Here is a 15,735-nt window from a genome sequence, read left to right as displayed (position 1 = left end):
ACAGATAAAGCCTGTAAAGTATGTGATAGATATTATTTCCCCTTGTCTGACTCATATATTCAACCTCTCCTTGCAAAATGGCGTGTTCCCCAAGCGAATGCAACTGGCAAAAGTAACGGTTTTATATAAGAAAGGTAATAAGAATGAACTAGGCAATTATAGACCGGTTTCAATTTTGCCAGTGTTTTCGAAAGGCTTAGAAAAAATTTTACTATTACAAATGACTTCATTTGCAGATAATCATAATCTAGTAAGTTCATCTCAATTTGGCTTCCGCAGACAACGGTCCACTGAGCTTGCTCTTCTTGCACAGAAAGAATATATCCTTAAGAACTTTGAAAATAAAAAAACTAACTCTCGGTGTATTCATTGACTTTACGAAAGCCTTTGACTATCTTGATCATGATTTGCTATTTAAAAAATTAGAAATGTATGGCTTCCGTGGTCAACTGTTACTACTTATAAGTTCATATTTGTCTTCCCGTCAGCAATACGTACATATTAATGGTCATTCATCATCAATAAAATCTATTCGGTCAGGCGTTCCCCAGGGAAGCATCTTGGGCCCTTTTTTATTCAACCTTTACGTAAATGAGAATTGTAAATATCAGCCCATCAACGAAGTTTATCATTTATGCTGACGACACTAGTTTATTTTTTACTGGTGATACCGCCTCAGATCTCATAGATACCGCGAATGATACGCTAGAAAAACTAGCGAAATGGAGCAAATGTAACGCTTTAAAAATAAACATAAATAAGACTAAGGCAGTTCTATTTCGCCCAAAGAATAAACAAGTTGACATAAACAAGACCATATGTTTAAACTCTTCTAGAATTGAGTTAGTCTCTTCTTTTAAAACATTGGGTATTTTTTTCTCAGAGACAATGTCATGGGATGATCACGTTAACTACATAGTTGATATATCGTAATAAACACATATTTCCCCTTAAGGTAAAGTTGTTAATATATAATTCATTATTTTATTCCCATATAAACTATGGTCATCTAGTATGGGGCACAACTACTTTTACTAACTGTAAAAAAATATTCATTCTGCAAAAAAAGATTTTAAGAAGTATTTGCAAAGTCCCACTCGAATGTCCAATGGATTCACTTTTTACTCAACTGGGTGTAATTAAAATTTTTGATTTGTATAGATATCGCCTTTGCGCAAAATATATGATTGAAAAAAACATGCATGTACATCATCTTGAATATTTAGCGAATCTAACACAAAAAGTACACTCGTACCAAACGCGCATTCTGCAGCCCTGGCAAGTGCCTCTTTTTAGAACAAATTATGGCCATCATACTATAGCATACACACTACCGACCATCCTTAACCACCTTCATATGCACAACATAGAACTTGACACGTTATCGGTGGGTACCTTGCGGGACATGATACTCTCTGGGCAAATCGGCCACGATTGAACGGTGCCTTTGTGTGTATTTTCTGAGTATTTTTATATTTTTTTTTTTTGTAAAGGGGAATGTGCTTGTGTTTTGTGTATTGTACAATTAATTAACATAGACTATTTTTCTGGTTTTTCCTTGAACGATGTGGGGCAGTGCTATTTTTTGTCTACTCTTAAATATTGTATTTTTTGTTATAGTGCCTTGAACGATGAGCAAGTGACGTTATTCTATAGTGCCTGCTTATTTTCTTTAGTTTCATATATATCATTGCCAACTGTTCAATCTCTCTTTTGTTTAGCGTTCTCAGTGCATTTCTTTTTTTCTGTCCACGCTGCTTGTAGCTGCTGCTTTAGGGGGGCTTAGGACTAGTCAAGCTGTACACACAGCTTTTTTCCAAAGCCCCCACCAACACTGTACCTTTCTTGTTGGAAATAAACCTATTATTATTATTGATTTTTCTTGACCAATGGAACACGCTCAATGGAGCCTCGTACGCGTCTCCCAGACCTGTTATTTCCACCCAACACAATGTGCTGTTCGATTCGGGCTGTGGGTACTCGTTTTGAATAAAGTGAATAGTGAAATTACGTGAAAAACATATTCAAACTGTCGAAGAACTTCAAAACGTATTTTCTTTTCTAATCTAATACTGATTGTTTAATGGTTGTTTTTCGGAAGCGTTTTCATGTGTTTTGGTGAGTTTAGCTTTCGTGTGCCACAGCTGCCAAATGTAAAGGACAGGTGGGCGGAAAGGGGAAGGGGGGAGGAAGGGTAGGGGGGGGGGGGGGGGGGGCGAGAGCCCGTCAAGCTGCAACGTGCAACTATTATAATTATTATTGTTATTAATATTATTCCGCAAAACAAATGTAAAAGCTGCGACTCGTACAATGTTCTTGTGAAGCACTTGCACTCTATCGACCAAATGTTTATTATGGATTGCTCGTCCTTTCTTTAACACACGCTATATTGAAATAAATAGAAAGAAACAGAACAATGACCGTGCTCAATTTTTAGTGACAAAAGCTTAACGTATATTTTTGAAATCAACACTTTGCCTGTTACCATCCATGCAGTTCAGTCCTTGTGTACCTTCCGTATAGGACATACCAAAATGGGCAAAAAGTAGGTTGACGTAAGATATTGCATTTTCCTTTATATGCTCTACCCCTACCAGTACCTGAAGCGAAATAGAGCTTAAAAAGGTGGCGAGCAAAATATTTTTAGCGAAAATATTGCTAGAGCGTCCTCGTCGCAGTCGTTTGTTTAAACGTAGGCCCCCAATGTTGTTTTATTTTTTTATTTTTTTAATTACGTTTGCGGTGTTCGGTACATGGAGTGACCAAAGCAAATCCGACAAACGACAAACATTTCAATATATCTAGAAAGCACCGATGGCTGCACTCTTTTGAGAACGCTTTCCCAAAATTCACAGAATACTTCGCGAGAAATTCTGCTGCGAACTGTGCTCCGAAATATATACTTTAGTTTCCATCGAAATAAATTTTCGTACAAGGTCGGTTCTACCGCTGACGGAGAGGGTTAAAGACTTTATTCTCTGTTACACTCCGACACGGAGCGTAGCAGACGCGGCGTAGCGCGGCGCATACAGATACCGATATTGGTCGCAGATATCGAGTTCCTGCTCTCCGGCCAATGAAGCGCGCGCGTTCGGCTCTACGCTGCGCTAGGCTACTCCACGCTGCGCTACGCTGCGCTACGCTGCTCCACGCTGCGCTGCGCACAACGTCGGAGTATTCGCTCTTTCTCGCGTGAGTTGAAACGTGCTGGCGCTAGTGCTCCGACAGCCCCCAACCACTTCCGGTTCTGAACTAGACGGCGGGTATCGCAGTATTTGGGAAGTCCAATATAACCGCTATCTTCTGGAAATGGCCGCTTATAGCCCTGTCGAACTTACCTCACCATTATGATAAAGGAATGGTGAGTAAAATATAAGGAAATATACGTGAACCGGGAGTGTGCCGGGGCTCCCCTATCGATGGCGCCACTGAGTTTGTTGCCAAACAAAAAGGGTGCGAACCTTTTGAGTTACCCAGAACGCGGTTAGCATAATTATTAGCATATTTAACGTGAAAGCTACATTGCAAGTAATGTACGTGCCCAAACATTTATTAAATAGATGAAAAACATTTTTTTTAAATGACACAGAAGTATGATTACCTTATAAATATAAATTTCGTTGCGTTAAGTTCTATATTTCATCATTCACACCATTATTGAACGGAGTTAATATCTGTCTGGAACTTTGCAAGGTCAGAGTCGTTAGTAGTTTCAGTATAAGTTACTACGCACTCGTCCCCGGAACGACTAATTAAAGGTGCGGCGCAATTAGGCAGGTCGTTGATGTGAAGTGTAAGCAGTAGAGGACCTTCTGCGGAGGCCTGAGGTGCGCCCAACGTTACTAGAACCACTCAGTTGGGAAACTGCCATAGAGCGACTGCTCTGAAAAAGTGGCCCCCATCTGTCCTCCATGCAGACCGACCTAATGCGAACACAACGCCGCCATTTCTCCTGCAGCGGACACTCGAGGAACTGCACGTTACTTCTATTTTGGCTTTAATCGGCCATTTTGGAGCCGAAACAGATACAGCGGAAGAGGTTACAGGGGTGCCACCCCGGTCTCCCCAGCGGATGCGCCGCAAATTACTACCGAAGTTAAAATGCACCTAGGTCGGGACGCGCTACGCGGCACCGCTGAGGCATGGTTGTATAAAAACAACATTAATTGTTCCGCAAAACCTTCCAAACTAAAGATTATAAAAACCTTACGCGTCCTTCATTTTGTACTAAACTCCAAAAAATTTCATACAAAAAGAGTCTTTTCCGTTTTCTTTACGCAAAAACATGCTTTCTAAAAGCTCAAGGTGACCACAGTACAGGCATATGATAATGAGTGGCGCTGTTGTCGTATTTATAGCTCGGTCTCGGTGGACGCCAGCGGCCCAGGTTTCGACGGCGAGTTTCCTAACTGAGTGTTTTAGTAACGTTGAGTGCGCCGGAGGGCGATTGAAGTAAAGGGAGACGTATTCTCGTAAGCGGCAAGAAACTGAAATCGATCACTCACAGCTTATGAGGATGGGACAACCCCGTGCATCTGATTATCCCTCCGCAGCCAATGAGATTGCGCCATTGGCCGATAAACAACGCCCAAGAGCCAATTACGAAGCACCAATTAATCACGAACATAATAGGCCGATCCCTGCGTTTCGCAAGTTCTCAGTCCGAAAGCGTCCCTGTGGTCGCATTTTGCGCTTGGCCTCACTCATATGGGGCGTTTCCGCTCGCGGCCTCGCGGGCGGGTCCGCGCTGTCGGAAAGTGGGTTTTGTCGCTGGCGGAAAAAATCTGGATCGCTTCGGGACCCATCTCCAGGGTTTCCGCCAGCGACGAGTCGATTTCGCCACCCGGCTCCGAAATCCATTTTCTGCCTGCGCGGATCCGCCCGCGCATTCGTAAGCGTAAACGCGCTACTGCTGCGACGTCATTGTTTGGATTAATTTTCCTTTCATGGCCGGAAATTAGCGCTATGTCAGTGTCGACTGTGACGATGTTGGTTTACGAATGTGATGTCTCGAAGCTTCCGATGGTATTCGTTACGCCCGCACCATCGAACTTGTAGTTTGCAACTGATGATGATAAGTAGTTAAGGTGACAACTCATGACGTCACGGCGAGGCTAATTCTGGTCGTGACGTCGCGGATGGAGGAAACCATAAGAAGGCGCCACCAAAACATCTCGGCGCTAATGACCAAGAAACAGGCTATCCAAATCGAAGCGCTAGGATCAATGCATTATTTTTTTTTTTTTTTTTTAAGTTTTAACAGAAGCCAGTGATGACAAACTTTATCAATGCCTTGGAGAAATCTCGAATAACGCAATCTGTTTTGGACCCACGATTAAGAGGAAGGGGAAGATCATTAAACGACGAAAGCCCCGTCTTACGGGAGAGCTTCGGAAAACGTGTCAGCGGTTCTAAAAATAAAACTGATTCCAGAAAATTGGTTACTTCGGAATATGTTACACGCTCCCTGCTTTACTTGAGCCATTGGTGAGGGAGATGGTCGATGATTATTGCGATAATGCTTATCTCGTCTGTGGAGTGGCACCGCCTTCGCGATGTTGCGGTCGCCTGCTAAAACGCCGAGAACAAATTTTTACTTTGTACTTTATTTTTTTTTATATTACATTCACATAAAGCTAAAGCGGAAGGTTTCTATATTCCACTGTATTTTGTTACAGGTCAACATAGCTCATTAAAATATAAAAAGGTCTGATCAATTATATAAAAATTATCGAGGATGCAGAAAAAGGAGAAGGAAGTCTTGATAACTATAAACAACTTCCGCGGATGAATTTGAGATTGGCATTAAAGCAGCTTGCAAATTAATATCTGTGGTTACGAGCATACTTGAAATATATTTCAACTCTTATTTTTTTTAAGGGCAAAATTATTACACATTTTTGTGCATTCGTTTACGCGGTGTCCGCCCAATAAAATTTACAGCGTATTTTTTTTTTTTTAACCACGAAACGCATCGCCGAGCGCTCAATTTCCGCCCAAATGTAACGCTAGCGGTCTTTACCAGATGCAGAAGTTTCAGAACTAATCGTTACCGTATCCTAAAGTTATAGGATATTTTCAGTGATGTTCGATGGGATAATGGCGACCGAGGAGGCCCACATATACATGGAGATGAATGGCGTCGACTACTATAGTAGCGGGCCTAATGTTCCTGTTTAAAGTTTAAGAAAAGTCACGTAGTATTTTTTAATAAGGTAACGGTTAAATCTCACAACTTTGCCATTGGGTCCTGAACGCTAGCTCAACATTTGGGAGGAAACTGAACGTTCGGTGTTGCGTAGTTTATTTTTGCGAGAAAAACATCACTGGATGGATGGATGGATGTTAATGGCTATCGCCCTTTGCAACGGGCGATAGCTTGCGCCACCTAGTCTAAAAAGAACAACCTATGATTCCTCCCGCCCTCCTAAGACCATTTTTCTCCCTTTATCACCAGGCAGTGTGGGATATCACCACGTCCGATATGCACTTTATCTCTTCTTTTTCTTTTAAAGGGGGGGGGGGGGGGGGTGTTCAAGTGAAGGAGAGTGCCGGACACGCACTTGAGCGGTGACTTGGGAGGATCATCCCGAGTGACTCGGTGGTTGTTTCTCTGCGCAGCTGACCTGCGACGTGGTGTTGTTGTTCGCCGTGAACACGATCGGGATGTTCTCGCACTATCCAAGCAAGGCGGCGCAGAGGCAGGCCTTCCTCGAGACGAGACAGTGCATCGAGTCTCGGCTGAGCATCCAACGAGAAAACCAAAAACAGGTAAGGAATTCCTCACTTCTCTGCCCTTCGTCGCGGATTCTTTTGGTGTTCGACTCTTGCATTCGGGTAGCATGAATGGAAACCTGTTTTACGGAGGCCTTCCCCTAGTGCTTTCTGTGTGCGTCCAAGCTCTTGTTCCACTCATGATCCGCTTTTTCCACTTTCATTTCCTGTAATCATGAAACACTGGCGTGAATTTTAATGTGTGCTTTGCGCTCCTCATCCAGTTACACCCTCTTGATGGGTTTCAGGGAGTCAGGTCTCTTAAGCCAGTGAAGCAGGCGCAATAAGTATACTTAGCAAAAGTTGTGGTGGTCCCTGGGGAGTCAATTGAAACTGTCGTGGCGACACTTAGAAGAGTTCCGCTGCAATTCAAAATAACGCGGGCATTTGATCATTACCTTGGCCCGGGCACATAGCCAGGAATTTGGTTTGGGGGGGGGGGGGGGGGGGGGGAGCGCCCATGACAAAATTATGTATGAGGGGGAGGGGGAGAGGAGGTCCCAGCAAATTGGTAGATTTCGGGGCGGGGGGGGGGGGGGGGAAGCCCGGGCCCCATGCCCCCCCCCTCCCGCCCCCCCCCCCCCCCCTGGCTACGTGCCTGTCCTGGCCGCAACTATAAACCATTCTGCTGTTTAGAAAAGTAATAGGTCAGTGTGCAATACTAACAGTCCAGGGAGGCGTATTTTTCACTTAGGTAATTGAGAGGCGGTCCCGTAAAACGCACCCACATTCAGAATGGCTGCTTTCAAAATCCCTGCGGACTGTGCCGTCGCAATAGACCGATGATGTTGATGATGACGATAATGATGATGACTCTTCTCAATAGGGCGCGCTAGTGACACTGAATAAGCTACGCTTCAGAGGAACGGCACTTACCCATCTCATGGCTTAAAATCACGGTTGCCAGTTATCTCAAACTTTATCTGAACCCACAGGAAACGCTTTTCCGTCCTCCACCAATGTTTAGACAGTTAGGGCAAAGCAAATTACGCGAGTTTCCCAACACCGAATCTAATACTGGGAAAGTCGCACTTTTGAAACATGACGATCGGGAGTGTCGTCTGCTCTGCACAAGGCACCAAAATGGCGGCGCCCGCAACAATGTCGAGGAATAGAGTGCCGATACTCCAAGCGTAGGCCATTTAGGGGCTCTAGGGCGAGCCACCTAGTGGCTGCATGATGTGCCAGCTATCCGAGTTCGCCATTGTTTTGGGCACATACTCTGAGAATGTATTGGGAACGCCTGTTGCGCCAGCGATTGGCGTGTGCTCGGTTCAGCCAACACCGCCTAGAAGACAAGGCCGTAGTGCTTACATTTTTGCGTCATCGGCGAAGGCCAACGCTGGCCGCATATTGGAAACGAGTGCTGCGTCAGCGAACGGCTTCGAGTCGTGTTACAGACGAACGTTGACGCAATCGTCGTGTCCAATCTGTGCCCGGCGTTGGCCTCAGACATGGACGTAACGCGTCACTAGTTACGAGTTACTTCTACCTAGTTACTTTTTTCGGTAACTATTAACGTAGTTAGTTACTTTTTTAGAAAAGGAACGAGTAGCGTACTTAGTTACTTTTAAGTAACTAAGTGACTCAAGTAACGAGCAACAGTATTTCGTTACTTTTGAGGATTACAACGTTTAAACAGCCTCGTTTTCATTCTAACCTGAGTACGCATCTATTGCGACAAAGGCAGATGGGAAACCCGAAAAACAACTACACAGTATGACAGCATAGCGACGTTTATCGCTGAACACGTCAGTCGAACTCTACAGCTGGGAGTGTCATATGCCCAGCGAACACAATAAGCTTTGTTGGTTGAACCTTCTGGAATCGCGTACAGACAGAACGTAAACCCGGAGGTTGCCAATGCGGGAAGGCACAGATCCCATTGTTAACTTGAACTTTACAAGCAGAGACACCAAAAGAGAGAGGAAAATCCCAGATTCACCGGCTCTTCCTGAAGCGGAACACTGCTGCTTCTTCAAGCGCGTCAGTATAGTACGACTCTCCAGCGTCGCCGAAGAAATGTTTTCGCAATGAAGCGGGCGAAACACAACTCATGAGAACTTCGAGAGGCAGCTACCGCTTAAGTGCAACGACTACTGAAAAGAATACCACGAAACAAAAGCAGTTGGTCGTCAAAGTAACAAGAATAGTAACTCCCTAGTAACGCGTTCCTTCTGAAAATCGGTAACGAGCAACGTATGTGTAGTTACTTTTCGAGCGGGTAACAGGTCATGGTATTTAGTTACTTTTTGAGTAACGTGTACATGTTTGGTTGGCCTTCGCTGATGACGACATCTCTGTGAGCACTGCGGTTTTGTAACTGCGGCTTTGTAACGACGACCGCCAGTGTTGCCCGATATGCTTTTGAAAAGTGTATGCTGAGAAGAATTACTCGATGAGCTACGGAAACCAAGATCCGAACACTTTATTTTATAATTAATCAATCGTTAAATGTATTTTTTCCTTACAAAACGAAAATTTGTTTCGCACGTTTCTGAAAAATACCTTTCGGATCCTCTGGCAGTTATAAAACGAGTTAGTTCGAAGAACCAGTAACGTAACTACGTTACCCGTTGCTTGAAAGGAGTAGCGTAAGTACATTACACGTTACTTACTGTTTTGAAAACGTAACGAGTACGTTGCTATGTTTCCGAAAAAGTAACGCGTTACCGGTACCGACGTTACTTGTAACGCGTTACTGCCAATATCGTATCTTTCTTAGAATGTGCGGGGTGTGTAACGGGCTGCTAAACGGAGCATGATATACTTTGGTTGCCACTTGAGAAATATGTAGGCGAAATTGCTCGGCAACGCGATATCGAAACTGTTGTCTTTGTGGTACCGATGAGAAGCGTATCATTTTAGCAATGACGAAACTTTACCGGAGTTCTTTGCAGGAATGGGTGAAATGCATCATGCAGTTGTCCTTTAACATACCACTTTTCTTTTCTTTGGGAACCCAAAGGTAGAACTCAATGCGGACAGCAAGCCGTCTGCCTCTTGCGCTGCCCGGACCTCAGAACGACGCCGGGTTCTGATTAGCTTAGCTTGGAAGCATAATGAGTAGAACTCAATGCCTTAAGGTCTACCCACTAACTTTTTTTTTCAATCAGCCAATAAGAATTTGGCGTTCTGACATCATTGCAACCCCTGGGCAACGTTACTAGATTACCTCAGTTGTGGAACTCCCACGGAAGGGGGTACTCCTCCCCCCCCCCCCCCCCCCTCACTTACTTCGCTCCGCCTCCCGTCGTTCGAAGCTCCATCTAGATTTTCGTTTACGAACTGCGTGTCCCATAGAGTACGGTGGAGCGCCATCTAGACGCTGGGCTTCGAAACGTACGTATTCCATAGAATGCACTGCAGTTGCTCTAGAAGCCGCCAGGCGGGTCGAAAGACGGGAGGCGAGTCGAGGTGAGTGAGGGGGGTCCTACTCCTGCATGCAGCGTCTATGAGCTGTTCCATAGCTGAGCTAATCTACTAGCGTTGCTCCAGTGCAAGAAGCAGACGAAAGGAGCCCGCTCAAGGTTGGCACGGGACAGCGTCTTCATATTTCAAGATAATAGATGCGCTCCGATTTTAAAGAGTGCTTGTTTTTTTCCTATACGTGTCGTTCTGTGTGACGCGTACGTCTCATGAACCTCCAGCGAGGCATTACGTTGGCCTAATGGGTACATCCTTAGAAAAGAGGTAAAAAAGCACTAAAATAGACGAAGGATACTGGGAAAAATTTACGCACACACACACACACAGTTCCTTGTCTATGCATCTCTTGCTTGTTGATTTGAGGGCTGTTTTACCGTTTTTTAGGCTTATGAACCCCACGAAGACACATGTATGTCGTAATATATTTATGATGACACCTTTAATTTCTGACAGGAGTTTCCAATACTAAGCACCGATAGCTGTCCTTTCCCGGCTCATAAATTACCGTAAATTTCAGTGTAATAATCGCGTTCTTTTTTTTTTTCAATTTCTTTAATTAGTGCGTTATAAAAAAAAAATGCAGCTTACATGCGTTTTTTTTTTTTTTTTTTGTTTTTTCTTGTACTTATGGATTTGAACTGCGCAAGATATAGGCCATATCGACATTTAGGATTAAGTAGGTACGGTAGAGCTTTCGTCCGAAGGCCTGTTCTTCTGACAGTCCGAGGACGGCAAGAACCGCGGTTTAAGGTCCGCGGTTGCAGCGCCGTGCGGACCTTAAAAAGATAGCGCAGCGATGGTGCAGGCGAGCTGGTCTAAGTTTACTTTTTTTTTTTTTTTTTAAGAAACACATCAGGTGGTTGGAGTTTGTACGTTAATTGTTCTCTGTCGTTTTTTGCCTTGTTTCTTAGGTACTGCTTCAAGTTGCTTCTCTCAGTCTCTGGTGTTTTTCAGTTATTTATTTATATATCTATTTAATTTACCTTTTTGGTGGTGCACCTAGACAGCCCGCGGTCCTGCAGAGGGGTGTACCTTTTAATAGGTGGTGCACTACGCGACACTGTTAGCGCACCACCATTTCGATCACCCGTTTTTTCTGTAACATAAATGTAGAACACAAAAAAAAACATACACAGTTGTTGTCGCACAAAAATAGTTGAGAAAATAAAGTGGTCATGAGAACAGCCAATCTTAAACTTCAGCAGGTATGATTATAAAACATATACAAATTTTTTCACGAAAACGTCCGTTTATAATGGCGACTTTTAAACAATGGTGCGACTTAAATCACGTAAAATACGTTACTTACTCAAAAACACAAATACAAGTAAGCACGTACAACACGTGTGAAGCGCCAAGGCCTGTTGCAGCTCGGATGAAACACACGCTCCCCGATTGTTTGCCTTGCACGGAGTCGATCGATTGATTCGGTCAAGACCAACTGTCAGGGCAATGAGGATGTCTCGAGCAGTCCTCCCCCGGGGCTGCCCGGTGCAGACGAGGAAACCAATAAGGACGAAGGTCAGTCTGCCCGCTGCCCGCGGTCGCCGAGTTGTCCTCGCCGCTGGCACGCACGTACGCTGTTTGTGCCTCCATTGAACCGGAGCGCGCCTCGCTGTCCAAAAGCTGGCCAATTGATCGGCGGCGAGCGGACAAACTTGGTCGCGCGGATCGCCTCGCGTTGTGCCACGTGAAGATGCGAGCGAAAGGAGTCGGATTAGAGGTTTCTTGAAGGAGAATTGCCAGCCGAAACGTACATAAACATGACGGACCCCATGATGGTCTATTTTCGATAGTGGCTGCTGTATCCCATGAGCTCGTAGCGTCGCTTCCGTCTAGACTTAGGCTGAAACGAAGTACAGCAACGCATATTACAAGTCATAATGAGTTTTTTTTTTTTTTTTTTTTTGGCGATGTCACTGAATTATTAATTTGGATCTGAGAAGCTGAGGGATTCTACTGGCAACGCTGAAACCATAACGCCAGATGTTCTAATATGGGGCAATATGGGGACGGTACAGCTTCTTTTCGACGGGTTGCATGAAATTTGATGCTGTAAAATAAATGCTAAAAAAAAAAAACTCACGCAAAAAGAAAAAGATGCGCACACTATAGTATTTTAAACTGCCTGTTCGACTTGGGAGTTATCCAACATGTGACGTCACTTCACTGTAGAGCAACCGAAATGTTTAACGTTTGTCTTGGCCATCACCTTAATTTGTCGTTTTCTCAATAGCAATGATGTGATTGCTGCGCCATTTTCGCCAAAGTGCATACCGTGCTACATATTCCTACATATTACCGAAATGTGTCAAATTTGTGCCACCCTTGCTCCAAGCCTTAATATTATTTGACTATATCTGAACGTATAATAGCTCAGACCTCGCTCCCCGGCCGATCGTTACGATGTACTTATGTGAGTTTCCAGAACTCTCGATTATCGCCTCAAATAACGTAGTATTCGATTGCATTTCGCATCAACGACCGACAGTACTCGGAAGCTTCCCAATAATTATCGTGTTCGCGGGCTGTTTGGAGGGCTAGGCAGAGCCATGTATAGAGGGAGTTTGGTCAATGGGAGGCGCGGGCAGAGCGTGCACCAGACGCAGAAAGTGGGCTTGAACTGCTCTCTGGGCCAACCAGAAGCCTAAAAGAATCCCCTAGTGGTGGTAGCGAAAAATCTGTTTCATTCAAAGGTATATATTGGTATATGACTTTAATAAGCGCGTAAGGGTGAGGCGTAGTAACCCTTTATAGTGTAAAGTAGGGTGCACGTGACGTTTTGATCATGATCATGCAGAAAGATGCAAGAAAAGAATGGGCCGCTCGCCTGTTTTGCTCGGACAGAGTGTGAGCGCTCGGACGGCAGATTCCCGGCCCTCGGTGCTTGGCGCACGGTTATGTCTTTCGTTCCGCCAGTCGCAGTCTTCCACCATTATTTTCGATGACCGTGATTCAAACATCACGTGCACCATATGTTCAGTCACCGAGAGTTAGTCCGACGCACTTATTAAGTTTGTTTTTCGCGACCACCGCCAGGGTAATAATTCCGGCTTCTGGTTGGCCCCATTAGAATTTGTCAAGCCGCCCTGGAACACGTCCAGCCCACTTTCGGCCAATGGCGCCTCCTCATTTGTCTCGTATATTTCCCAATGCATTGCCAAACTGTCTACATAGATGGCTCTGGGGTTAGGTAGTTCCGTTGAGCGTGCTTCTCAGCACGCACTGGTGTCGTGCAGAGAACCGACAGCCGCGGAGTGGGCGTCGCGATTTTGCGCGTCTTGGCCGCAAATGGCCCGCGTGCTAACGGGAAAGCACTTCTCCAGAGTGAGACACGACAGGATTTCTGAATACGACTTCACCTTGATAAAGTAGGTTGCCATATCCTGGGCTTTAGCTCTTTCTAATTCGAAATTTAGTGAGGATACTTCCCCTTCTCCAGGGATTATTTTTGTCATTTTTGTCCAGCTTGCTCGCACCTTTGCATTTAATTTCATTAGAATCGTAACCTTAAAATGCAAGGTTGACCCTTGTTGGCGTTAGACCGGTGGCAGCTGATAAAACCCGTTTGCTCTACGGTCGTCTAACCCCTGGTTAGCTCAGTTGGTAGAGCGCTCCACTGGAAATGGAGAGGTCCCTGGTTCGATACCCGGACCAGGCGGATTTTTTCGGTCGCGCACCAGTCACCTAGCTCTTTTTGGAGATTTATGTTTGTCCTTTGTCCCTCTTGTTCCCCTTCTCCAGGGAATAGTTGCGTATTGACCGTTCACATGCCCATTTTTCTTATAAAGTTCTACATATGAAATGTAAATAACGTTCATAATCGTATGGCAAGTGCTTTGTTTTTTATGTGAATGATAAATTGCAGTTTTTTACAACCTCTAGAACTTGAGTGTGCCCGCGTAACGAGGGGCACCGCCAGGGCATGGGATCGATCGTAACGTGGGAGCGACCCGCGGTGCTGCTTTAAGCCTCTCAGGACCTCAATAAAGTTATTTTTCTGTCTGTCTGTCCATCTAGAACTTGAACGAATCATTCACTTAGGCGCTCGAAGTTATTATATTCTAATATCATTTCATTGGGATTCATTACCTAAACTAATCATTCACGACATTTCCTTCATCAGTCATCTTCTTGTTACCATGTCTGGTTCCTCTCCACGCAACTAAACATTAACTAATCGCTCTTGTTGTGTAATTCATGCTAAAAAAAGTTAAACTTAAATGAGAAGGCAAAGTGGATAATTTCTTTTAGTTGTACAGGCCGAAACATTAACCTGAACATAATATGTGCAGTGGTATGAATAAAAATAAAATTTGCGCTGATACTAAAAAAAAAAAAAAAAACTTTTCGGGTCCTTAAAATATGATTTTTGGCTGCTCCAAGAGCTGCTCCAAAATGACTCGGACCGATCACATCACTGCAATAGGTGCTTTCAATGTAGCGATAAAAAATAGCATTCCGGAAAGAGTAAACCTTCGGTGTTCTGAAGATGGGTTTAGTTTGGGTAGCTAAAAAACACCGATGGTCCCCCCCTCTCCCTTTCTACTTAAAATATTCCGTTTCTTAAACTGTGCGTGATTATAATCATTTTGTGAGGGGGACGATATTTAACTTTTGATATTATCCACCGGGGTTTTTGTTCCTCTCTAAGATGGTGACACGTGCAACTCCGTCAAGTTTGTAATTTGGCCATCCGCCTGCTTTCTCTGCTGCTCGTAGGTTAATTTCGTCGTCCGTTTTACGAAGCCGCTTTCCCTTCCTTCCTGACGATGTCCGTATATTTTTATTTGTGTTAAAAGCAACCAGCGTAATGATGATAATAAAAATACGGTTTGTTACACTGATTTCAGTTCAGTGAACCTGTACCGGTGTGTGGGAATGAACCGGTTTGTGAGAATGAACAGAGAGTTAGGATCGTGTGGTTTGAGCGAGCTCGCAGATGAGGCCGCCACTGGTCTCGTCCATGTTTTGCGTTTGCTGTTTGAATTTTAATTTTTATCTTTTTATTTTTGTATTTTATGTATTTTTTGCCTTTTTTTGTTTTTCTTGGTTCTGCGGTATTTCGCTCGATATTTGAGGTCTCAATTTTCAAGTCCTGCTAGGGAAGAAGAGTCCCCCTTCGAAACGTCGCGGTTTCTGTATAACTTATACGTGTTGAATTAAACCTTCCAAGTTTGTTTGACCCTCGGTGGCTTCTACTTTTATAAAAATACGCCCACAGCCTACTTAGCCCCAAAATGTCATATATATATATATATAATTTTCGTTTGTTTACTGGCCATTTTAAATGTATTTTAATTTACGGAACTTACAAGCGGTTAAAAAGTTCAGGCTCTTAAATGAGCGTAGTGTTATTTTTATACTTTGCATAAAAATGTGGAAGAACAAAACGTTTACTTAGTTAAAAACCGAGCGTGTTGGTAAGGTTCATTTACACTCGAAAGAATGAACACGTAGGACGGAGCACAAAGCACATAATCTTTCGAAGCGTATGTCGCGTTCACGCTTTGCAACGCGAAGCACCTTGAA

The 15,735-nt window shown here is 44.1% G+C and overlaps 1 protein-coding gene and 1 non-coding gene across 3 annotated transcripts in view; both read left to right on the top strand.

Moving 5' to 3' along the window:
- The window catches only part of LOC8038026 (adenylate cyclase type 5), a 330,452-nt gene that overhangs the window by 248,485 nt on the left and 66,232 nt on the right, over positions 1–15,735 (top strand). For both annotated transcript variants that reach the window (XM_040223491.3, XM_040223492.3), the window contains one exon: positions 6,622–6,771. In XM_040223491.3, coding sequence (XP_040079425.1) covers positions 6,622–6,771 — 150 coding nt within the window. The remainder of the gene's footprint in view (positions 1–6,621; positions 6,772–15,735) is intronic.
- Positions 13,792–13,864, top strand: Trnas-gga. The gene has a single exon. It is a non-coding gene; the product is annotated as a tRNA-Ser (tRNA).

Source organism: Ixodes scapularis, unplaced genomic scaffold (assembly GCF_016920785.2).
Source record: "Ixodes scapularis isolate PalLabHiFi unplaced genomic scaffold, ASM1692078v2 PGA_scaffold44__24_contigs__length_19508400, whole genome shotgun sequence".
In the NCBI taxonomy this organism is placed as follows: Eukaryota; Metazoa; Arthropoda; class Arachnida; order Ixodida; family Ixodidae; genus Ixodes; species Ixodes scapularis.
The sequence above is the reverse complement of the archived record's forward strand: the minus strand, read 5'-3'. Positions and strand labels throughout refer to the sequence as shown.